This window comes from Chrysemys picta, chromosome 22 (assembly GCF_011386835.1).
Source record: "Chrysemys picta bellii isolate R12L10 chromosome 22, ASM1138683v2, whole genome shotgun sequence".
In the NCBI taxonomy this organism is placed as follows: Eukaryota; Metazoa; Chordata; order Testudines; family Emydidae; genus Chrysemys; species Chrysemys picta.
The window spans coordinates 7394729-7418065 of record NC_088812.1 but is presented as its reverse complement, the minus strand read 5'-3'; the positions used below and the strand labels follow the sequence as shown (position 1 = coordinate 7418065).

The window sequence follows — 23337 nt, the reverse complement described above, 5'->3', positions numbered from 1 at the left end:
GATTGGCGTGAGGGACCCTGGCGCTAGTACATAGTTGTGCAAGGACACCAGACCAGGCAAGTGATCTGATTCATTCCGACTTTCCCAGGGCTCCAGCAAGTGACCAGATCTGGGTCCCACCACAACATGGTGCTGCTTTGTCCATGGTTCAGCCAGAGCCCCCCTCGCTCAGAGCTCCCACGACAGCCAGGGCCTTTCTTACCCTGACTTGCGTGATCACTGATAGTTTTCTGAACCTGACTTTTATAATCAATATTAAGTTAGATTTAATGTTATCACGATTTTGTTTGTTTCGCTCCCCTCTGGTTATTACCTGGCAGTAAATAACTTTCATGATTAAGCTGGTTGCCTCTATCTCTCTCTCACTCTCTCCCTTTTCACGAGGCCACTTATCTCCTGGCTACTTCCCCTGCACTTCTCTGAAGGGCATGAGTCAAGCGGTGTCCAAAGCCCTGAGCCGTTAGGGGCTGCAGTGGGGCAGGTTGCTAATAACGCTCGCTGAGGTCATGCCAGATACAAGTGCTGAGTACAGAGCCTTTCCCACTAGGGAGACTGGCACTATGGCAGCTGTTGTGGGGGACCCGGCTGCTAGTCCCCGGGTGTGCAAGGACACCCAGAGGCCGGGGATTGGCGTGAGGGACCCTCATGCCAATTTCTGGCCTCTGGGTGTCCTTGCATACCCAAATACTTGTGCCCGGGTGTGCAAGGACACCAGGAACCAGGGATTGGTGTGAGGGACCCAGGCGATAGTGCCCGGGTGCGCGAGGACACCAGGGCCTGCGGAATGGTGTGAGGGACCCTGGCACTAATGTCCAGTAGTGCGAGGGAACCCAGGGGATGGGTATTGGTGCGAGGGTCCCGAGTGCTAGTGCTCGGGTGTGTGAGGACACCCAGAGGCCGGGGATTGGTGTCAGGGATCCGAACACTAGTGCCCGGGTGTGCGAGGACACGATGGCCCAGAGATTGGTGTGAGGGACCCGGGCGATTGTGCCCGGCTTCACGAGGACACTAGGGCCTGCGGAATGGTGTGAGGGACCCTGGTGCTAGTGCATAATTGTGCAATGACACCCGGAGGCCGGGGATTGATGCGAGCGACACTGGATTTAGTGCCTAGGTGTGTGAGGACACCCAAGGCCTGAGGATTGGTGCGAGAGACCTGGGTGGTAGTGCCTGGGGTTTGGCGTGAGGGACAATGGTGCTAGTGCATACTTGTCAAGGACACCAGACCAGGCAAGGGATCAGATTCATTCCGACTTTCCCAGGGCTACAGCAAGTGACCGGATCTGGGTCCCACCACAAGATGGTGCCGCTTTGTCCAAGGTTCAGCCATAGCCCCCGTCGCTCACAGCGCCCCCATGGACAGCCAAGGCCTTTCTTACCCTGACTTGCATGATCACTGATAGTTTTCTAAACCTGACTTTTATGATCAATATTAAGTTAGATTTAATATTATCAAGATTTTGTTTGTTTCACTCCCCTCTGGTTATTACCTGGCAATAAATAACTTTCATGATTAATTTGGTTGCCTCTATCTCTCTCTCCCTTTTCACAAGGCCAATTATCTCCTAGCTACTTCCCCCGCACTTCTCTGAAGGGCATGAGTCAAGCGGTGTCCAAAGCCCTGAGCCGTTAGGGGCTGCAATGGGGCAGGTTGCTAATAACGCTCGTTGAGGTCATGCCAGATACAAGTGCTGAGTACAGAGCCTTTCCCACTAGTGAGATTGGCACTGTGGCAGCTGTTGTGGGGGACCCGGGTGCTAGTCCCCAGGTGTGCAAGGACACCCAGAGGCCGGGGATTGGCGTGAGGGACCCCGATGCTAGTGCCTGGGTATGCAAGGACACCCAGAGGCCAGAAATTGGCACGAGGGATTCTGGCATTAGAACTGTCACGGAGCGTGTGGGGACAGAAGGCCCTGCACCCCTGGCTTCCTGTGATTCACCATGACTCTCAGCCAGCCAGTAAAGTGGAAGGTTTATTTATACGACAGGAACAGAATCCAAGTCAGGTCTTGCAGGCACAGACCCCGTTACGGGGTCAGAGCCCCATCTGGGCTCTCCTCCATTACCAGCCAGCTCCTGACCAACTACGACTCCCTCCAGCGTCTCTCACCCCTCCTCCCTCAGCTCCTCCCCCAGCCTTTGTCCAGTTTCCCGGGCAGAGGTGTCACCTGGATCCAACCCCCATCCTGGGTTCTAAAATTACATGTTAAGGTATCCTCCCTCAAGGCCAGTCTCCCATCCCCCAATGCAGACTGTCCCAGACAAACTCCCCACTCAGCATTCCAAGACCACTTTAAGAACAGTCCCAGTTCGGCACAGGTACCCGTATATGCAAGGAGAGCCAGGGGACGGGGATTGGCGTGAGGGACCCTGGTGCTAGTGCCTAGGTGTGCGAGGACACCCAGGGCCTGGGTATTGGTGCGAGGGACCCTGGTGCTAGTGCCTGGGTATGCAAGGAAACCCAGAGGCCGGAAATTGGCATGAAGGTCCCTGGCACTAATGTCCAGTAGTGTGAGGGAACCCAGGGGCTGGGGATTGGAGCAAGGGTCCCGAGTGCTAGTGCCCAGGTCTGTAAGGACACCAGGGCCTAGGGATTGGTGTGAGGGACCCGGGCGATAGTGCCCGGGTGCGCAAGGACACCAGGGCCTGTGGAATGGCTTGAGGGATCCTGGCGTTAGTGCATAGTTTTGCAAGGACACCAGACAAGGCAAGGGATCAGATTAGTTCCGACTTTCCCAGGGCTCCAGCAAGTTACCGTATCTGGGTCCCACCACAACATGGTGCCGCTTTGTCCATGGTTCAGCCAGAGCCCCTCTCGCTCACAGCACCCCCATGGACAGCCAGGAACTTTCTTACCCTGACTTGCGTGATCACTGATAGTTTGCTAACAAGGCTCGCTGAGGTCATCCCAGATACAAGTGCTGAGTACAGAGCCTTTCCCACTAGGGAGACTGGAACTGCAGCAGCTGTTGTGGGGGACCCGGGTGCTAGTGCCTGGGTGTGTGAGGACACCCAGAGGCCGGTGATTGGCGTGAGGGACCTGAGTACTAGTGCCCGGGTGTGCGAGGACACCAGGGCCCAGGGGTTGGTGTGAGGGACCTGGGCGATAGTACCCGGGTACGTGAGGACACCAGGGCCTGCGGAATGGCCTGTGGGACCCTGGCGCTAGTGCATATGTGTGCAAGGACACCCAGAGGCCGGTGATTGGCGTGAGGGACCTGAGTACTAGTGCCTTGGTGTGCGAGGACACCCAGGGCCCAGGGAATGGCGTGAGAGTCCCAGGCGTTAGAACATAGGTGTGTGAGTACATCCAGAGACCAGGCAAGGCATCAGGTTGATTCCGACTTTTCCAGGGCTGCAGTAAGTGATCGGATCTGGGTCCCACCACGATATGGTGCCGCTTTGTCCATGGTTCAGCCAGAGCCCCGTCGCTCACAGCGCCCCCATGGACAGCCAGGGCCTTTCTTACCCTGACTTGCGTGATCACTGATATTTTTCTAAACCTGACTTTTATGATCAATATTAAGTTAGATTTAATATTATCACGATTTTGTTTGTTTCACTCCCCTCTGGTTATTACCTGGCAATAAATAACTTTCATGATTAAGCTGGTTGCCTCTATCTCTCTCTCACTCTCTCCCTTTTCACGAGGCCACTTATCTCCTGGCTACTTCCCCCGCACTTCTCTGAAGGGCATGAGTCAAGCGGTGTGCAAAGCCCTGAGCCGTTAGGGGCTACAGTGGGGCAGGTTGCTAACAAGGCTCGATGAGGTCATGCCAGATACAAGTGCTGAGTACAGAGCCTTTCCCACTAGGGAGACTGGCACTGCGACAGCTGTTGTGGGGGACCCGGCTGCTAGTCCCCGGGTGTGCAAGGGCACCCAGAGGCCGGGGATTGATGCTAGGGATCCTGGTGCTAGTGCCTAGGTGTGCGAGGACACCCAGAGGCTGCGTATTGATGAGAGGGACCCTGGCGCTATTGCCTAGGTGTGCGAGGACACCCAGAGGCCAGAAATTGGCATGAGGGACCCTGGTGCTAGTGCCCAGATGTGTGAGGACACCCAGACCGGGGATTGGCACGAGGCTCCCGGGTGCTAATGGCCAGGTGTGCGAGGATACCAGGGGCTGGGGATTGGTGCGAGGGACCTTGTTGCTAGTGCCTGGGTATGCAAGTACACCCAGAGGCCAGAAATTGGCATGAGGGACCCTGGCACTAATGTCCAGTGGTGCAAGGGAACCCAGGGGCCGGGGATTGGTGCGAGGGTCCCGAGTGCTAATGGCCGGGTGTGTGAGGACACCCAAAGGCCGGGGATTGGCGTGAGGGACCCGAGTACTAGTGCCCGGGTGTGCGAGGACACCAGGGCCTGGGGAATGGCGTGAGGGACCCTGGCGCTAGTGCATAATTGTGCAAGGACACCCGGAGGCCGGGGATTGATGCGAGCGACACTGGCTTTAGTGCCTATGTGTGCGAGGATACCCAGAGCCTGGGGATTGGTGCAAGGTAGCCTGGCTCTTGTGCCTAGGTGTGCGAGAACACCGTGGAGCACAGCATCTGCGCGACAGACCTGGGTGGAAGAGTCTGGGGATTGGCGTGAGGGACCCTGGCGCTAGTACATAGTTGTGCAAGGACACCAGACCAGGCAAGTGATCTGATTCATTCCGACTTTCCCAGGGCTCCAGCAAGTGACCAGATCTGGGTCCCACCACAACATGGTGCTGCTTTGTCCATGGTTCAGCCAGAGCCCCCCTCGCTCAGAGCTCCCACGACAGCCAGGGCCTTTCTTACCCTGACTTGCGTGATCACTGATAGTTTTCTGAACCTGACTTTTATAATCAATATTAAGTTAGATTTAATGTTATCACGATTTTGTTTGTTTCGCTCCCCTCTGGTTATTACCTGGCAGTAAATAACTTTCATGATTAAGCTGGTTGCCTCTATCTCTCTCTCACTCTCTCCCTTTTCACGAGGCCACTTATCTCCTGGCTACTTCCCCTGCACTTCTCTGAAGGGCATGAGTCAAGCGGTGTCCAAAGCCCTGAGCCGTTAGGGGCTGCAGTGGGGCAGGTTGCTAATAACGCTCGCTGAGGTCATGCCAGATACAAGTGCTGAGTACAGAGCCTTTCCCACTAGGGAGACTGGCACTATGGCAGCTGTTGTGGGGGACCCGGCTGCTAGTCCCCGGGTGTGCAAGGACACCCAGAGGCCGGGGATTGGCGTGAGGGACCCTGGTGCTAGTGCCTGGGTATGCAAGGACACCCAGAGGCCAGAAATTGCCACGAGGGATTCTGGCACTAGTGCTGTCACGGAGCGTGTGGGGACAGAAGGCCCTGCACCCCTGGCTTCCTGTGATTCACCATGACTCTCAGCCAGCCAGTAAAGGGGAAGGTTTATTTATACGACAGGAACACAATCCAAGCCAGGTCTTGCAGGCACAGACCCCGTTACGGGGTCAGAGCCCCATCTGGGCTCTCCTCCATTACCAGCCAGCTCCTGACCAACTACGACTCCCTCCAGCATCTCTCACCCCTCCTCCCTCAGCTCCTCCCCGAGCCTTTGTCCAGTTTCCCGGGCAGAGGTGTCACCTGGATCCAACCTCCATCCTGGGTTCTAACATTACATGTTAAGGTATCCTCCCTCAAGGCCAGTCTCCCATCCCCCAATGCAGACTGTCCCAGCCAAACTCCCCACTCAGCATTGAAAGACCACTTTAAGAACAGTCCCAGTTCGGCACAGTTACCCATGTATGCAAGGACAGTCAGGGGACGGGGATTGGCGTGAGGGACCCTGGTGCTAGTGCCTACGTGTGCGAGGACACCCAGGGCCTGGGGATTGGTGCGAGGGACCCTGGTGCTAGTGCCTGGGTATGAAAGGAAACCCAGAGGCAGGAAATTGGCATGAGGGACCCTGGCACTAATGTCCAGTACTGTGAGGGAACCCAGGGGCTGGGGATTGGAGCGAGGGTCCCGAGTGCTAGTGCCCAGGTCTGTAAGGACACCACGGCCCAGGGATTGGTGTGAGGGACCCGGGCGATAGTGCCCGGGTGCGCAAGGACACCAGGGCCTGTGGAATGGCTTGAGGGATCCTTGCGCTAGTGCATAGTTTTGCAAGGACACCAGACCAGGCAAGGGATCAGATTAGGTCCGACTTTCCCAGGGCTCCAGCAAGTGACCGTATCTGGGTCCCACCACAACATGGTGCCGCTTTGTCCATGGTTCAGCCAGAGCCCCCCTCGCTCACAGCACCCCCATGGACAGCCGGGGACTTTCTTACCCTGACTTGCGTGATCACTGATAGTTTGCTAACAAGGCTCGCTGAGGTCATCCCAGATACAAGTGCTGAGTACAGAGCCTTTCCCACTAGGGAGACTGGAACTGCAGCAGCTGTTGTGGGGGACCCGGGTGCTAGTGCCTGGGTGTGCGAGGACACCAGGGCCCAGGGGTTGGTGTGAGGAACCCGAGTACTAGTGCTCGGGTGTGCGAGGACACCAGGGCCCAGGGGTTGGCGTGAGGGACCTGAGTACTAGTGCCCGGGTGTGCGAGGACACCAGGGCCTGCGGAATTGCCGGTGGGACCCTGGGGCTAGTGCATAGTTGTGCAAGGATACCCGGAGGCCGGGGATTGATGCGAGCGACACTGGCTCTAGTGCCTTGGTGTGCGGGGACACCCAGGGCCCAGGGAATGGCGTGAGAGTCCCAGGCGTTAGAACATAGGTGTGTGAGTACATCCAGAGACCAGGCAAGGCATCAGGTTGATTCCGACTTTTCCAGGGCTGCAGTAAGTGATCGGATCTGGGTCCCACCACGATATGGTGCCGCTTTGTCCATGGTTCAGCCAGAGCCCCGTTGCTCACAGCACCCCCATGGACAGCCAGGGCCTTTCTTAACCTGACTTGCGTGATCACTGATAGTTTTCTAAACCTGACTTTTATAATCAATATTAAGTTAGATTTAATACTATCACGATTTTGTTTGTTTCACTCCCCTCTGGTTATTACCTGACAAGAAATAACTTTCATGATTAAGCTGGTTGCCTCTATCTCTCTCTCACTCTCTCCCTTTTCACGAGGCCACTTATCTCCTGGCTACTTCCCCTGCACTTCTCTGAAGGGCATGAGTCAAGCGGTGTCCAAAGCCCTGAGCCGTTAGGGGCTGCAGTGGGGCAGGTTGCTAACAAGGCTCGCCGAGGTCATGCCAGATACAAGTCCTGAGTACAGAGCTTTTCCCACTAGGGAGACTGGCACTGCGACAGCTGTTGTGGGGGACCCGGGTGCTAGTCCCCGGGTGTGCAAGGACACCCAGAGGCCGGGGATTGATGCTATGGATCCTGGGGCTAGTGCCTAGGTGTGCGAGGACACCCAGAGGCTGGGTATTGATGCGAGGGACCCTGGCGCTATTGCCTAGGTGTGCGAGGACACCCAGAGGCCAGAAATTGGCACGAGGGACCCTGGTGCTAGTGCCCAGATGTGTGAGGACACCCAGACCGGGGATTGGCATGAGACTCCCGGGTGCTAATGCCTGGGTCTGCGAGGACACCAGGGGCTGGGGATTGGCATGGGGGACCCTGGTGCTAGTGCCTGGGTGTGCAAGGACACCCAGAGGCCAGGGATTGATGTGATGGATCCTGGCACTAGTGCTGTCATGGAGCGTGTGGGGACAGAAGGCCCTGCACCCCTGTCTTCCTGTGATTCTCCATGACTCTCAGCCAGCCAGTAAAGCAGAAGGTTTATTTAGATGACAGGAATACAGTTCAAATCAGGTCTTGCAGGCACAGACCCCTTTAGGGGGTCAGAGCCCCATCTGGGCTCTCCTCCATTATCAGCCAGGTCCTGACCAACTACAGCATTCAAAGACCACTTTAAGAACAGTCCCAGTTCGGCACAAGTGCCCAGTTGTAAGAAGACTCCCAGGGGCCGGGGATTGGCGTGAGGGACCCTGGTGCTAGTTCCTGGGTGTGCAAGGATACCAGGGGCTGGGGATTGGCGTGGGGGACCCTGGTGCTAGTTCCTGGGTGTGTGAGGACACCCAAGGGCAGGGGATTGGCGTGGGGGACCCTGGTGCTAGTGCCTGGGTGTGTTAGGACACCCAAGGGCTGGGGATTGGCCTGAGGGACCCTGATCAGTAGCGTAGCTAGGGGGGAGCAGGGGGAGCAGCCGCTCCCCCGAGCAGATTTTCCAAAAGTGGCGCCTTTCCACAGAGCCAGCACTGGGCAACGGACTCGGAGTCCGGAGTCGGGTTCTGCATGCAGCCGCCGGCTCCCTCCCTGCTCTGCAAGGCCCCCCCCCCCCCGCATCCCCAGCACGGCTTGCTCACTCTGGGATGTGCTGTGCGGAGGGAGGCCAGGCCTGAGGGTCAGAGAGTTTCCTGTGCTGTGTTCAACTCTCAATAAATCCTCCCGTTTTATGCTGAGAATCGCTTTGGTCTAGAGAAAAGGGTTGCATCAACCCCTTCAGGGGTGGAGGCCTGGGGGGTCTAGAGCGATTGATCACCTGAGGGGGCCCATGGCGAGAGACGGAAATGCTAAGTCTCAGAGAGGTGCGGCTCCAGGAGGTGGAGGGGCCTGACACCAAGAGAGAGTGGACCCCCGAGAAGGGCTGACTCACTGAAAGGGGCACCCCTCACAGACCGCACGGGGCCAAGAGTGGGCACGCTCTGTGAGTCTGTGACACTAGCACCTGGGGCCCTCACGCCTACCCGTGGCCCCTCGGTGTCCTTGCACACCTGGGCACTAGGGCCAAGGTCCCTCGTGCCAATTTCTGGCCTCTGGGTGTCCTTGCACACCCAGGACCCTCACGCCATTCCCCGGACCCTGGTGTCCTCGCACACCCAGGCACTAGCACCCATGTCCCTCATGTCAATCCCCAGGCCCTGGGTGTACTCGCACACCGAGGCACTAGCACCAGGGTCCCTGGTGCCAATATCTGGCCTCTGAATGTCCTTGCACACCGAGGCACTAGTGCCAGTGTCCCTCGCACCAAACCCCAGGGCCTGGGTGTCCTGCACACCTAGGCACTAGCGCCAGTGTCCCTCATATAAATCCTTAACCTCTGGGTGTTCTTGCACACCTGGGCACTAGTACCAGGATCCCTCACAAGAGCTGCCACAGGGCCAGGCTCCCTAATGGGACAGGCTTTGTGCTCAGCAATTGTATCTGGGATGACCTCAGCGAGCCTTGTTAGCAACCTGCCCCACTGCAGCCCCTAACGGCTCAGTGCTTTGGACACCGCTTGAGTCCTGCCCTTCAGAGAAGTAGCAGGCGAAGTAGCCAGAAGATAAGTGGCCTCGTGAAAAGGGAGAGAGGAGATAGAGGCAACCAGCTTCATCATGAAAGTTATTTTTTGCCAGGTAATAACCAGAGGGGAGTGAAACAAACAAAACAGTGATCATATTAAATCTATCTAAGTCAGGTTTAGAAAACTATCACTGATCATGCAAGTCAGAGTCAGAAAGGCCCTGGCTGTCCATGGGGGAGCTGTGAGCGAGGGTGGCTCTGGCTGAACCACGGGTAAAACGGCACCATGTCATGGTGGGAACCAGATTCGGTCACTTGCTGGAGTCCTGGGAAAGTCGGAATGAATCTGATCCCTTGTTTGGCCTCTGTATGTCCTCTCACACCCGGGCACTAGCACCAGGGTCGCTCATGAAAAATCCCTGGGGCCTGGTGTCCTTGCACACCCGGGCACTAGCACCTGGCTTTCTCATGTCAATCCCCGGGCCCTGGTGTCCTCGCACACTAGGACACTACCATCCGGGTGCCTCGTGCCGATGACCGGCCCCTGGGTGTCCTCGCACATCTAGACAGCGCCAGGGTCCCTCGCATCAATCCCCAGGCCCTGGATGTCCTCACACACCTAGGTACTACCACCAGGCGCCAGGCCCTGGGTGTTCTTGCACACCCAGGCACTAGCATCCAGGTCACTCGTGCCTCTCTCTGGCCCCTGGGTGTCCTCGCACACCCGGGCACTAGCGCCAGGGTCCCTCATGCCAATTTCTGGCCTCTGGGTGTCCTTACACACCTAGGCACTATCGCTAGGGTCTAGCGAACCAATCCCCCAGTCCTCGGTGTCCTCACACACCTAGGCACTAGTGCCAGAGTCCCTCACATCAATCTCCAGGCCTTGGGTGTCCTAGCAACAGGGTCCCTCACAACAGCTGCCGCAGGGCCATGCTCCCTGTGGGACAGGCTCTGGACTCTGCACTTGTATCTGGCATGACCTCAGCGAGCCTTGTTACCACCAACCCCACTGCAGCCCTAACGGCTCAGGGGTTTTGACACCGCTTGACTCATGTCCTTCAGAGGAGTAGCGGGGGAAGTAGCCAGGAGATAATTGGCCTCGTGAAAAGGGAGAGAGAGGAGATAGAGGCAACCAGCTTAATCATGAAAGTTATTTATAGCCAGGTAATAACCAGAGGGGAGTGAAACAAGCAAAACAATGATAATATTAAATCTAACTTAATCTTGATTATAAAAGTCAGGTTTAGAAAACTATCACTAATCTCGCAAATCAGGGTCAGGAGCAGTAGCGTAGCTGCGGAGGAACGGGGCTTCGGCCGCTCCCCCATTGAGCACAAGTGGCGCCTTGTCAATTTCTTGGCGCCTTTTTAATTTTTACTCACCTGGAGGCGCTCCGGGTCTTCGGCGGCACCTCGGTGGCGGGTCCCTCACTCGCTCCGGGTGTCTTCAGCGGCAGTGAAGGACCTGCCACCAAAATGCTGCCGAAGACCCGCGGAGTAAAAGCACTGCCCCATCAGTAAAAGCACCACAGCGGTTGGCGCCTTTTTTTTTATCGCTCCCCCGTTCCCTCCATGTGGCTACGCCACTGACCCTGGCGCTAGTACCTGGGTGTGCGACGACACCCAGGGGCCTGAGATAAACATGAAGGACCCAGGTGTTAGGGCCTGGGTGTGCGAGGACACCAGCACCTGGGAGATTGGCGCGAGGGACGCTGGTTCTAGTGTCTAGGTGTGCGAGGACACCCAGAGCCTAGGCATTGGTGCAAGGGACCCTGGCAGGCAGTGTCTAGGTGTACGAGGACACCCAGGGCCTGGGGATTGGTGCCAGGGACCCTGGTGCTAGTGCCTAAGTGTGCGAGGACACCCAGAGGCCAGAAATTGGAACGAGGGACCCTAGCGCTAGTGCCTGGGTGTGCGAGGACACCCAGGGCCCTAGGGTTTTGCGCGAAGGATGCTGGTGCTAGTGCCTGGATGTGTGAGGTTTTGTGTTTTTGATTCCCCTCTGGTTATTACCTGGCAATAAATAACTTTCATTATTAAGCTGGTTGCCTCTCTCTCTCTCTCTCACTCCCATTTCAGTAGGCCATTTATCTCCTAGCTACTTCCCCCGCACTTCTCTGAAGGGCAGGACTCACGCGCTGTCGAAAGCCCTGAGCCGTTAGGGGCTGCAATGGGGCAGGTTGCTAACAAGGCTCGCTGAGGTCATCCCAGATACAAGTGCTGAGCACAGAGCCTGTCCCAATAGGGAGCCTGGCACTGCGGCAGCTGTTGTGAGGGACCCTGTTGCTAGTGCCCGGGTATGTCAGGACACCCAGAGGCCGGGGATAGATGTGAGGGACTCTGGTGCTGGTACCTAGGTGTGCGAGGACACCCAGGACTGGGGATTGGTGCGAGGGACCCTGGCGCTAGTGCCTGGGTGTGCAAGGACACCCAGAGGCCAGAAAGGGCCTGGGGATCCAGCGGCCCACCCAGCACTAACCTCCATCCGAGGGCAGCTCTGTGTCCCATCCGTGCCAGGCAGCCCCCAACACCTGGGTAGGAGGGGTCGTGTCTTGACGGGGCAGAGGGTGGCGAGCACCCACGGACCCCTTTAGATTCCTCATGCAGGCCACAGGGCGGCCCTTTGTCTATGCACCCAGACCCCCTGAGTCTTGGGAGGCAATGGATAGGCCCTGCACAGGCGCCCCAGCTATGCCCCTAATCCGCCCTCTCTGGGCCCCGGAGGGCAGAGATCAGCCACAGTGCAGGCTGCCCCAGCCACTCCCCAGTCCCTGCTGAGTGCTGGCACCTGGGAGCAGGGCAGATATAGAGCCCTGCACAGCGACGGGCGGGAGATCGTCTGGGAACCTCCCTCCCCTCCACGATCCAGGGCTCCCAACACCCCTGCAGCAGGACCCTCGAGGCCGATACACCCCCCGCCCCAGAGATCCTGCCCCATGTACCCCGGCCCCCCGGCCAGCAGCAGGACAGGGGGTAGGTTGAAAGGACCACACGGGAGGCCTTGCAGAGGGAGGGACAGAGACCCTGAGCTGCTGCAGCCTGGGCCGCTTGTGGACACTGAGGTTTCCTGGGGGGGCAGGAAGTGTTTGGGGCCCACGTCAATTGCTTTTCCTGGCCCTGCTGAAGAAACCAAACCTGCCCCACCCCCTGCACCGCGGCGGGGGGAGCTCCCCACAGCACCTCGTATTGGCTCCTGGGGCCCAGGAACGGGGCGTGGCCGCTCCCCTCAGGGGATATAGGGCCAGGGAGCGAAGGGACGATGTGATGCGACGCGGCTACTTGCGGGGCAAGATGATCGCGGTGCTGCTGCTCCTCTCCCTGCTTCCGGGGGCGACTGGTAGGAGCCGGGGGGGGCTTGGAGGGTAAACAATTCCTAAGGGATGGGAGATGAACCCAGGTGTCCAGGGAGGGGGCCCCGAGTCCCCCAACCTGAGATGGGGCAGAGGGGTGAGAACAGACCATTAGCCCCGAGCACCCAGGCTGGGTCCCCACCACACCCCCTCGTCCGCTACCTCCCGTCAGCGCCCCCTCTGCTTCTATCATCCCAGTCTCCATCACCCCCTCCTGCCACTCCCCTCTGTTGTCCCTCCCATTCCGGGGTCCTCGCCCCCCCATTCACTCTAGCCTCCCACTGCGGTCCCCCCCTTGTGTCTCTTTTCCCTATTTCCAGCTCCCCTTGTGTAAAGAGTTGGGGGGCTGCGGGTTTGGAGGGAAGGGCACCAACAGACCTATGAGGGGAGTCCAGGGCTGGGTTAGCAGGGGCTGCAGGTCGAGAGTGAGGGGCACAGGCAGAGCTGGGGGGAGTCCAGGGCTGGGCTAGCAGGGGGCTGTGGGTCAGGGCATCAGCAGAGCTGGGGGGGCCCTTCATTCTGCCAGATCTCTCCCCTTCCAGCCCTGGCCCTGCCAGGTGGGCCCCCCGAATGCCTGAAGGGCCCCGAGTTTTGGTGCCGGGACGTGGCCACAGCATCCCAGTGCGGCCGAGTGCAGTTTTGCCTGGTGTACGGCTGGGACGAGCTGCCTGAGGTGAGCGCGCTGGTGCCTCCAGGGGGCTGGATGCGGGGTCTTCAGTGCCTCCTGGCTGGTGTGGATTGGGAGTGGGACCGGTGGGCACCTGGGGGCTTATTCCCATCCCTCCGAGACCCCAGCGCAGGCTCCTGCCCTTAGGGGGGCCCATGGTACACCCCTGGGGGGCCCAGATTCACCCCCTGCCAGCTCCAGAGCCCAAAACCCCACTGCCCCAGGACCCCACGCACCCGGGAAGGCCGCCCCTGTGGACGGGTTGGCATTATGTGTTGGGAGGCACTGACCCGGCTGCTGTGTCCCGGCACAGGGCGCTGACGAGCGGCACCCCCTGGTGATATGCTGGATGTGCAGGACGGTCATCGACGGGCTGAAGGCAATGGTGCCCAACATGCACGACCCAGTAAGGACCCCTCACCGGGCAGTGAGTGTGCAAGGGGGATAGAGTACTTGTGCCAAGGAGATGGGCCTAAGAGTGAGCATGCTAGGGTGGGCATGTGCAAGGAAGCCTGTGAGAGTGGCAGGGCAGGTGCCAGGTGGCATGGGGGGTGAACATGTGCAAGGGAGAGTGCAAGGGCAGGCGGGTATGTCTGAGGGAGTGTACGAGGGCGGGTGGAAGTGTACAGAGGTGGCTGGGTATGTCTTAGGGAGTGTGCAATGGCAGGTGGAAGTGTGCAGGCGTGGGTGGGTATATCTGCTGGAGTGTGCAAGGGTGGGTGGGAGTGTGCGAGGGCGGGTGGGAATGTGCGAGGGTGGGTGGGCACCAGGCCCCAGCCAGCGCCTGCCCAACGCTCCCCTGCCATCCCCCAGAGAGGCGTGGGAAAGGCCATTAAGAAGATCTGCTCCACCGTCTTCTACTACTGGTCCGACCAGTGCCACGAGGTGGTGGATCAGTACGTGAAGCCCATCGAGGCCGGGCTGGCCCAGGACCTGGAGTCCCATGAGATCTGCATCAACATTGGCATGTGCGAGAGCCAGGGCCACCCAGGTGAGGCACACTGCGCCCGGCTGGGCAGATCCCTGGGGAGCTGGGGCCAGTGCGCTGGAAACTGGGCACTGGGCTGGCTCTGTGGGGTCCCTGACTCCAGGAGGGCAGAGCAGGGGTCTCCCCCGCAGCCTCCCACCCTTTCCCATCAGGGATCAGATCTGGGGGTAGCAATGTCAGGGCATGTGCCAGGGTCCCACCACCCCCAGGCTGGCCCATGGGTGCCCCCTGCTCCCACCTGGGCTGGGAACCCAACGGGGGGAGGGGATGTACCACTACTGTCAATGGAGGGGGAAGAGGCTTGCTCCTGGGCCATGGGAGCTGTGGGGTCACCCAGCCCCAGCCCTGCGGCCAGGCTGTTGCCCTCTGGTGCCCCCAGCTGGTCACTGGGTCCCTGCTGCCCAGCACCTCCCCCAAAGCTGCTCCTCCATCCTGTCTCCGTAACCTCTGCCTGGCATCTTGCCCCCACCCTAATCTGCTTCCCTGGAACACCCAGCCAGGCTGGAGGGTGCCCCCACGTGGTGCCCCTGGGTTATCCCTGTTGGAAATGCCAGGCCCACCCTCCAGGGATGGTGCCCAGCCCCGAATCACCGGAGGGAGCCCAAGGGTCTGTCTGTGCCCAGCAGCCTCGGACGAGGGACCCTGGGAGATCTAGTCAGGCTGGGGGGTGCTGCACCCACCTGGCTCCATGCTCCCACAGACCTGCAGCACAGCTCCTCCCCCGCCCCCCAGCAGCTAGCTCCCAGGGGGCGGCCACTCCAGGAGCTGCAGGAGGGAAGGCTGATGGGGGAACCTCGGGCAGGAAACATGACACGTTCCCCTGTCTGTCCCAGGGGATACCAGCTTCCCCCCAGGCTCAAGATGGTTCAAGCCCTTTAGGGATCAGGCCCAGCCCCTGATCCAGCCCCCACAAGCACTGGGGAGGGGAGTCACCACCTGTGGCCCCTTCTCACTGACTCGAGTCCAGTGCCCTGAGCCGTCACCCTCAGGGCCCCCCTCCCATGGCTGCCTGACCACCCTCCCCCGTTCTTCCCCCGGGCTTTCCCAAGCCCCACCTCGTGCCGTGAAGGGCCCTCGTCTGTGCCCACAAACCATCTCCGGCCCCATGAGGACACTTGAGACCAGGGAGCGTTCAGGGCTGGGCAGTGCCGCCCGCATCAAAGGAGCCGCTCCGGAGAAAAGCGATTTCACAAGAGTGGCAGCTGTGGACGTGCGGTGTCCCCCTCCCCGCCGCAGGAATGTGCTACCCCTCTCCCCCACCGGGATCGGGGGACTGGGGGAGCTAACGGGGCTCAGCGCAGCCACCCTATGGGAGGATCTCCAGGTGTCTGTCTGGGCCCAGTCCCCATTCCCCCCGCAGCCAGTCTCCTTCCAGGGGAGTGTCAGCACAGAGCACCCCGTGGTCTGACCCGCAGGCCCCGCTCCGGGCTCTCCACTCGCAGCCGCCATGAGCCCCCTCTGGGTAGGCACAGACCGCATTGGATTCCCAGCCCTCTTGTGAGGGGTGTGTGGGGCCAGGGCTCTGCCAGCTGCAGTCAGGAGGAAGGGGGCTCAGCCCATCTCTGCAGAATTTCCTGTCCCCCGCACGCAGCTCTGTGCACCAGCTCCCACAACCTCTCCCTGGGCCCCAGCCCCCTCGCGCCCGACCCCATGAGCACCACTGGTCCAGTGCATGTCGCTCTCCAGTGGCCAGCCCCTGTCACTACACCAGCCAGCTGCTTGGTGTGCCCGGAGAGAGATGCACTCTTAGCTCAGGTGCGAGCGGCTGGGCGCTGGCGGCCCCAGGTTCGATCCCTGCGCGGGGACACAGGGTCTGTGGTCCTGGCTGTGAGCAGCTGGGGGACTGGGCCCTGGCTGAAATAACATCCATATTCTCTGTGGTCTCCAGGGTGGAAGGTTCCTGGCCCACGCCGGGCCCCGGCTGCAGAGAGCCCAGCGGATACCATGGGACCAGGTGAGGGCAGGGCCGGGGGAACGGGCTGGGCCAAAGATGAGGGGCAGAGAGTGACACTGATGCTGGGAAGCCCTGGCCGATCTGGGCTCAAGTTTGGGGATTTCTGTGCCCCCTGGATAGGGACCAAGGGCCCCCAAGGCAAGTCCAGGCCTAGCAGTGGCAGGGCAAAGCTTCCCCAACCTGCCATGGCCACGGAGTCCAGTCCCAGACCAGATGCTTCCTCCCCAGGCCAGCTGGGCACCCTGGGGCAGTGAAGAGCTGGGGTCCCTCCTGCCCCTATTGCTGGCTGGTCCTCCCCCGGACCCATAAGGCCAAGGCCTGCCTGGCCCCACAACGTGCCCCGGTGCCTGGGCAGCTGAGCCAGCTCCTGGGGGTGCAGGAGATGCTCTGCTCACCTCTCCTCCCCCCAGCCCAGCGAGCCCTGGAGTAAGGTGCTATACCCCTGGGTGGGGCACACGTAGCCAGGGGGAGGGTCACCCGAGGCCCCAGAGATCGGCTGGGCTCTTGGGAAGAGAGGCATCCCCTAATGGCCCCTCTGTCTGTCCGGCCTGGGTCAGGCTCCCCCATTCCCTGCACTGAGTCTGTCTGTGTCCCTCACTGGCCTCTCTCTCCTCCTCAGCTGGCGCGTGAGCCAGGGCAGAGCGGAGCCCCTGCTGCGCCCGGAGCCCCGGCAGGAGGGGCTGCCCCCAGCTGTGACACCTGCCCGGGAACTTGCCTTTCAATAAAGCTTCTGCCTGCATTGCAATCGGGCCATGGGCTCCTCTTTGTGCCACACCCCCAGCCTGTGGGGGCAGGTCTCGCCACTGAGCCTCTAGGCAAATAACCGGGGGGCAAATGCACAGCAAAGCTCTACTCCTCCCCCTGCCCCTGGGGGCTGCCCTCTGCCCCCGGCTCCCAGGGGCTCTCCCCTGCAACGCACTGTGCCCCCCACACATACACCCAGAGCTCTATGCCAGCTCAGCCTCCGCAGAGCACCCTCTGCCCTGGGGTCTCCCATCTAGCCCGGCTGAGCGATCCATGGGGTGCCCTGACCCCTGTCTGCATATAGGCGATTCTGTATTGCGGGACTGGTTACAATCTGTGCTGCTCGCTGACACCCGACAGGGGCCCCCTCAGGATCGGGAGCGACTCCCCCACCCCCGGCGTGGCCGGGGGCCGTTGGCTCTGGGAACCGGCCCCCAAGGGCCCATGTGCCTCCGGGAGAGGCCAAAGCCAACAGCCCAAGCATCTGAGCACACAGCGCCAGGCCCCTTGGGGGAATGTCAACACGCCCTGGGTGGGGCAGGCGAGGGCCTGGGCCCCCATTGGGGGGGTGGGTGATGGCAGCAGGAGCCCAGGACTCCTTGGTGCCAGTCTCCCCGCAGGCCTGGGGGCACGTGCCCTGGGCCAGGAACCGACTACCTGGGACACAGTCCTGCCTGGGGGCGCGACAGGCCAATAGAGGGGCCTGGCAGCCGGGGCCCAGCGGGGGAGGGGCAGGCTGTATGCGGAGCTGGGCTGGGGATTCGCACTTGCCAAACGAGTGACCTCATTTCACTCCCCCCCCCGAAAACAGCCCCCAGCCCTCAGTGAAGGAGCAAACAGGCGACTCCCCCCCGCCCAGCCTGGTGGTGAATGGGCCACTCCGGGGCTGTTTGCTCAGCTGTGCCAGCCTCCTAGGGGGCGGGCTGGCTCCTGGTCTAGGACTCGGCATCTGGCCCTGCTCGGTCCAACCCCCATTCCCAGTCCAGAGCGCCCCAGCCTCCCTGGGGCCAGTGGCATAGCCAGGTTGTAACATCAGGGGGAGCGAACACATAAAAAAAGGCGCCACCCGACGTATCAAATGACTAATGATATACTTTTAAATTCATTATACATATTTATTTGTACTTAAAATAAAAACACAAGAATGATCCAGCCACAGAAGGGTTTGCACAGCTGGCTTTTCACAGGAGAACTTTAGATTATACTTTAAATTCTAGAAAGTAAATCACAGAATACAGTAGTTTGTAATTGTCACCCCTAGCCCCTGGAGCAGAGCGGCGGCTCGGCTGTGGCAGAGTCATTCCCCGGGCCGCCTCTGCTCGCGGAGAAATGACACCGCTGAAGAGAGACCACGAGAAAAAAACAGCCCCTCTTCCTCCCCCGTTTTCCCTCCTTCTCCACCTCCTCTGCCGGCACCAGCTGCGCTTCACAGCCACCAGGACCTCTGCCCACCAGATTGTGGCTTTTGTGATGTTCTGTTGAGGTCCCCTTGGATGTCCAGATGTGAGAAAACTGAAAGCTTGGAAGCCGTGTTAACTTCCAAGTGACAGGTGCCTACTGTAGTGCTGCAGGCTTGGTTTCCAGCCAATGGTTCCCTTATTTCTTGGTGGCACATTAATTATTATTAATAACAAGTCTAGTAGAGCCTAGAAGCCTCACGTGAAGACAGGGCCCCGCTGTGCTAGAAGCTGTACATGTAGAGTACAAAGAGTTTACAGAGGGTGGACGAAAGGAAGTAGCCCCATGATTTGGGAGATGTTTACACTGGAAAAGGGAGATGTAATTTCTAGCTTGTGTAGACACACCCGTGCTAGCGCTGATCAAGCTAGTGTGCTAAAAATAGAAACGGAGCCACAGTGGTGCAAGGAGCTAGCCATGCTGAGTGTGATCCCACCTGAGCCCCTTGATAAGCACTCAGGTGACGAACCCCTCCTGGTGCTCATGCCGTTACACTTCTATTTTTAGCACTCTACTTTGATCCGAGCTAGCACCGTATGTCTCCTCCAGCTGGGCATGACGCCTCCAGCTCCAACGTAGACGTACCTACAGATGGAGAAGAGAGGCACAGTCAGACTCAGTGACTTGTTCAAAGTCACCCAGGGAGTCACTGGCAGAGCTGGAAATTGAACGCATGTTCCCTGCTTCCATACAGTTGGACTGCCGCTTCACCTGGAAGTCTCAGGACAGTAACAGGCTGATTAGGACTCAGCTGGAGTATTGTGTCCAGTTCTGGGCACCACATTTCAATAAGGATGTGGACAAATTGGAGAAAGTCCAGGGAAGAGCAACAAAAATGATTCAAGATCTAGAAAACATGACCTGTGAGGAAAGATTGAACAAATTGGGTTTGCTTAGACTGGAAAAGAGAAGGCTGAGAGGGGACATGCTAACATTTTTCAAATACATAAAAGGTTGTTACAAGGAGGAGAGAGAAAAATTGTTCTTCTTAACCTCTGAGGATAGGACAAGCAGCAATGGGCTAAAATTGCAGCAAAGGAGGTTTAGGTTGGATATTAGGAAAAACTTGCTAACTGTCAGGGTGGTTAAGCACTGGAATAAATTACCTAGGGAGGTTGTGAAATCACCGTCACTGGAGATTTTTAAGAGCAGGTTGGACAAACACCTGTCAGGGATGGTCTAGATAATACTTAGTCCTGCCACGAGTGCAGGGGACTGGACTAGAAGACCTCCTGAGGTCCCTTCCAGTCCTATGACTCTACTGTTGTAAATGTCCTGTGTCCCATGAGCATGGGCCATTCAAGAGCTGCATGTTCATGTAGTGCATTGTGATGGGGTCACATAATGACTGTGCCCCACGACACACAATAGTGTCCTGCAGTGAGGCATCATCACAAGTAAAGATGCAAACAATGGAACACAGTAGCATGGTGCCCTGGCTATCATGCCAGCAGGATTCCAGTATTAGCCATTGATGCACTTTGTGCGTTGTGATTTACAGAATACATCCGTACAGACAGAGAGACCATTCATCCCAGTCTGAAGTGCAGCTGCTTCTGGGGTGGAGCTTGGCAGCCAACTTGCACCACAACGGAGTGACAGAGGCGACAAAGTGAAAAAATGTCTCCTCCTGTCACAACTGCAGGGGCAATCGCCCACGCTGGCCAGGACAGGAGGGTTAAGCAGTGAGGAAGTGGACTCTTTAGTGATCACACATGGTCAGGACGTTGGTTTTAAGCTTACTCAGAGAGATGGCGGCAAAGTGTCCCCGAGCATCATGCTGTGGCGCTGGTTCAATACTGCGTCACCAGCCCAGGAGCGAGAGCTCACCCAGGAAGGCTCAGGAGGTGTTTGCCTTCCCCACCGCTCGGCCACCTCGCTCTGCATGGGGTTGCCGGGGGCCAACAGGGCTGCTGCTCCTCAGCCCAGGGCCACCCAGAGGGGGGGCAAGTGGGGCAAGATTAAGTTAGATTTAACACTATCACTGTTTTGCTTGTTTCACTCCCCACTGGTTATTACCTGGCCTTAAATAACTTTCATGATTAAGCTGGTTGCCTCTATCTCTCTCTCACTCTCTCCCTTCTCACTAGGCCACTTATCTCCTGGCTACTTCCCACCCATTTCTCTGAAGGGCATGAGTCAAGCGGTGTCAAAAGCCCTAAGCCATTAGGGGCTGCAGAGGGGCAGGATGCTAACAAGGCTCCCTGAGGTCATCCCAGATACAAGTGCTGAACACAAAGCCGGTCTCACTAGGGAGTCTGGCACTGCAGCAGTTGTGGTGAGGGACCCTGGTGCTAGTCCACGGGTGTCCAAGGACACCCAGAGACCAGAAATTGGCAGAAGGGACCCTGGCCCTAGTGCCCGGGTGTGAGAGGACACTGACGGGCCGGGGATAGGTGCAAGGGCCCCAGGTGCTAGTGTCACGGACTCACAGAGCGTTCCCACTCTTGGCCCCGTGTGGTCCGTGGGGGGTGCCCCTTTCAGTGAGACAGCCCTTCTCGGGGGTCCACTCTCTCTCAGGGTCAGGCCTCTCCACCTCCTGGAGCCATACCTTTCTAAGCCTTAGCATGTCCGTCCTTCGCCGTGGGCCCCCTCAGGGAGTCCACTCCCTATGGACCCCTCAGGCCTCCACCAAGGACATGCTGGCTTTAGATGTTATCCAGCCATTCAACAACCATGGGCCTCACCCGTGGAGCTGGTCCCCAAGGAAGACAGGATGATCTGGTTTTGTGGGGACCATTGGAAGCTTAAATCCATCACAGTGTCCTATGCCTACTCCATTCCTAGGCCTGGGGAGAGTCTAGACAAGCTGAGGGGGATGGAGAACTTGGCCCTGGCGTACATCGATGACATGTGTGTCTTTAGCTTGACCTGGGAGGAACGTGTGTCCCAGGTGAAGAGGGTGCTGGGCTGCCTCAAGGAGGCAGGACTGACGGTAAAAGCCGAAAAGTGCAAGGTGGAGATGATCAGAGATTGGCCCATTCCCCAGAACAAGAAACGAGGCCAGGCCTTTATCAGGATTGCGGGGTGCTACTGGAGGTTGGTACCCCACGTTAGCCCCCTAGCTGCCCCTATCCCTGAGCTATGTGATAGGGGTAAGCTAGACAAGGTGGTCTGGACCGAGCAGTGCCAGAGGGCTCTCTGTATACTGAAGGAGACTCTAATCCAGGGCCCGGTAAATCTGGTAAACCCAGACGTTGCCAAGCCTTTTGCAGTGTTCACCGATGCAGGGCTTGGCACGGTGCTGATGCAAGCTGATGCTGATGGGGAGAGACACCCTATCGGGTACCTGAGCAAGAAACTGCTGCCCCGGGAGCAGAACTATGCGGCCTCAGAGAAGAAATGCCTGGCCATAGTGCAGGCCCTTAGAAAGCTGCAGCTGTATCTATTTGGGTGGCGCTTTAGTGTGTATACTGACCACTCTCCTCCGACGTAGCGGCGTCAAATGCAAGGGGCTGAGGCCAAGCTGCTGGGGACAGAGACACCTGTTCAGAGGGTGGCCAAGTTCAAGATGGGGGCTCTTAACCAAGAGAGCCCAAATTGCAGCCCTCCAAACTGGAGCGCTGGGAAAAGACCCAATCCCAGTTTCAACCCCAGGTGTATTGGGGTGGCAAAAGGGTACGGGCCGCATAAACCTTTTACTCACCCAGTGGCGATCCGGGTCTTCAGCGACACCTCGGCGGTGGGACCTTCAGTCACTCCGCGGGTCTTCGGCAGCATTTTGGAGGCGGGTCCTTCAGTGCCGCCAAAGACACCCGGAGCGAGTGAAGTACCCGCCGCCAAAGTTCCGCTGAAGACCTGGAGCGAGTGAAGGAACCACCGTGAAGTGCCGCCAAAGACCCAGAGCGAGTGAGGGACCCGCTGCTGAGGTGCCGCCAAAGACCTGGAGCGCCGCCGGGTGAATAAAAATTAAAAAGACGGCTGCAGTGGGGCAGGCTGATAACCAGGCTTGCTAAGGTCATCCCAGATACAAGTGCTGAGCACAGAACCTGTCCCACTAGGGAGCCTTGCCCTGCGGCAGCTCTTGTGAGGGACCCTGGTGCTTGTGCCTGGGTGTGGGGGGTGCCCCTTTCAGTGAGACAGCCCTTCTCGAGAGTCCACTCTCTCACGGGGTCAGGCCCCTCCGCCTACTGGAGCCGCACCTCTCGGAGACCTAGCACACCTGTTTCTCACCATGTGGCTCCTCAGGAAGTCCACTCGCTCTAGACCCCCCGGGCCTCCACCCCCAAAGGGGTTGATGCAACCCTATTCTCTAGACCGGAGTGACTCTCAGCCAGCATAAAACAGGAGGAATTATTGAGAGTTCAACACAGCACAGGAAACTCTCTGACCTTCAGGCCTGCCTCCCTCAGCCCAGCACACCCCAGTCTCTCTGCATCCAGGTGGGCTCTGCCTGCTCCCCCTCTCCAGCCCAGAGACCCCTGCTCCCAGCAGGGCATCTGAGATCACCGGCCCCAGGCCCCGACTCTGTCCATTGTCTTCTCTCCAGGTAAACAAGGTCATAAACCGGGGCCTCCTCTCCTCGCTTCTGTTCTCTGGCTGGAACCGGCTGGTCAACTCACTGGGTCCTCCCTCTGCAGCCCATTGTCCGCCTGTCACGGAGTATTGGGGGACTCAGAGCCCTGCACCCCCGGCTTCCTGCGATTCACTGCGACTCTCAGCCAGCCAGTAAAGCAGAAGGTTTATTTGTATGACAGGAATACAGTCCAAGACAGGTCTTGCAGGCACAGACAACAGGGACCCCCTCAGTTAGGTCCATCTTGGGGTCCCAGGGCATCCCAGCCCAGCCCCCCTTGGGAGGTCAGAGCCATCTCTGCCTCCCAGCCATCTCTCCAGCCTGCTTCCAACCCTCTCCCTTCAGCGACCCCTCCCACAGCCTTTGTTCAGTTTCCCGGGCTCAGGAATCACCTGGCCTTCAACCCCTTCCTGGGTTCTCATGTTACACAA

General features: G+C 58.8%; 1 protein-coding gene across 1 annotated transcript; it reads left to right on the top strand.

Moving 5' to 3' along the window:
* The first annotated feature begins 12471 nt into the window (after positions 1-12471).
* LOC135977097 (prosaposin-like) lies at positions 12472-16933 on the top strand. Its single transcript, XM_065576194.1, has 6 exons — positions 12472-12566; positions 13122-13252; positions 13560-13652; positions 14060-14237; positions 16123-16188; positions 16808-16933. The coding sequence occupies exons 1-6, from the start codon at positions 12494-12496 to the stop codon at positions 16816-16818; spliced, it is 552 nt and encodes a 183-aa protein (XP_065432266.1). The 5' UTR covers positions 12472-12493; the 3' UTR covers positions 16819-16933.
* Positions 16934-23337: the final 6404 nt, after the last annotated feature.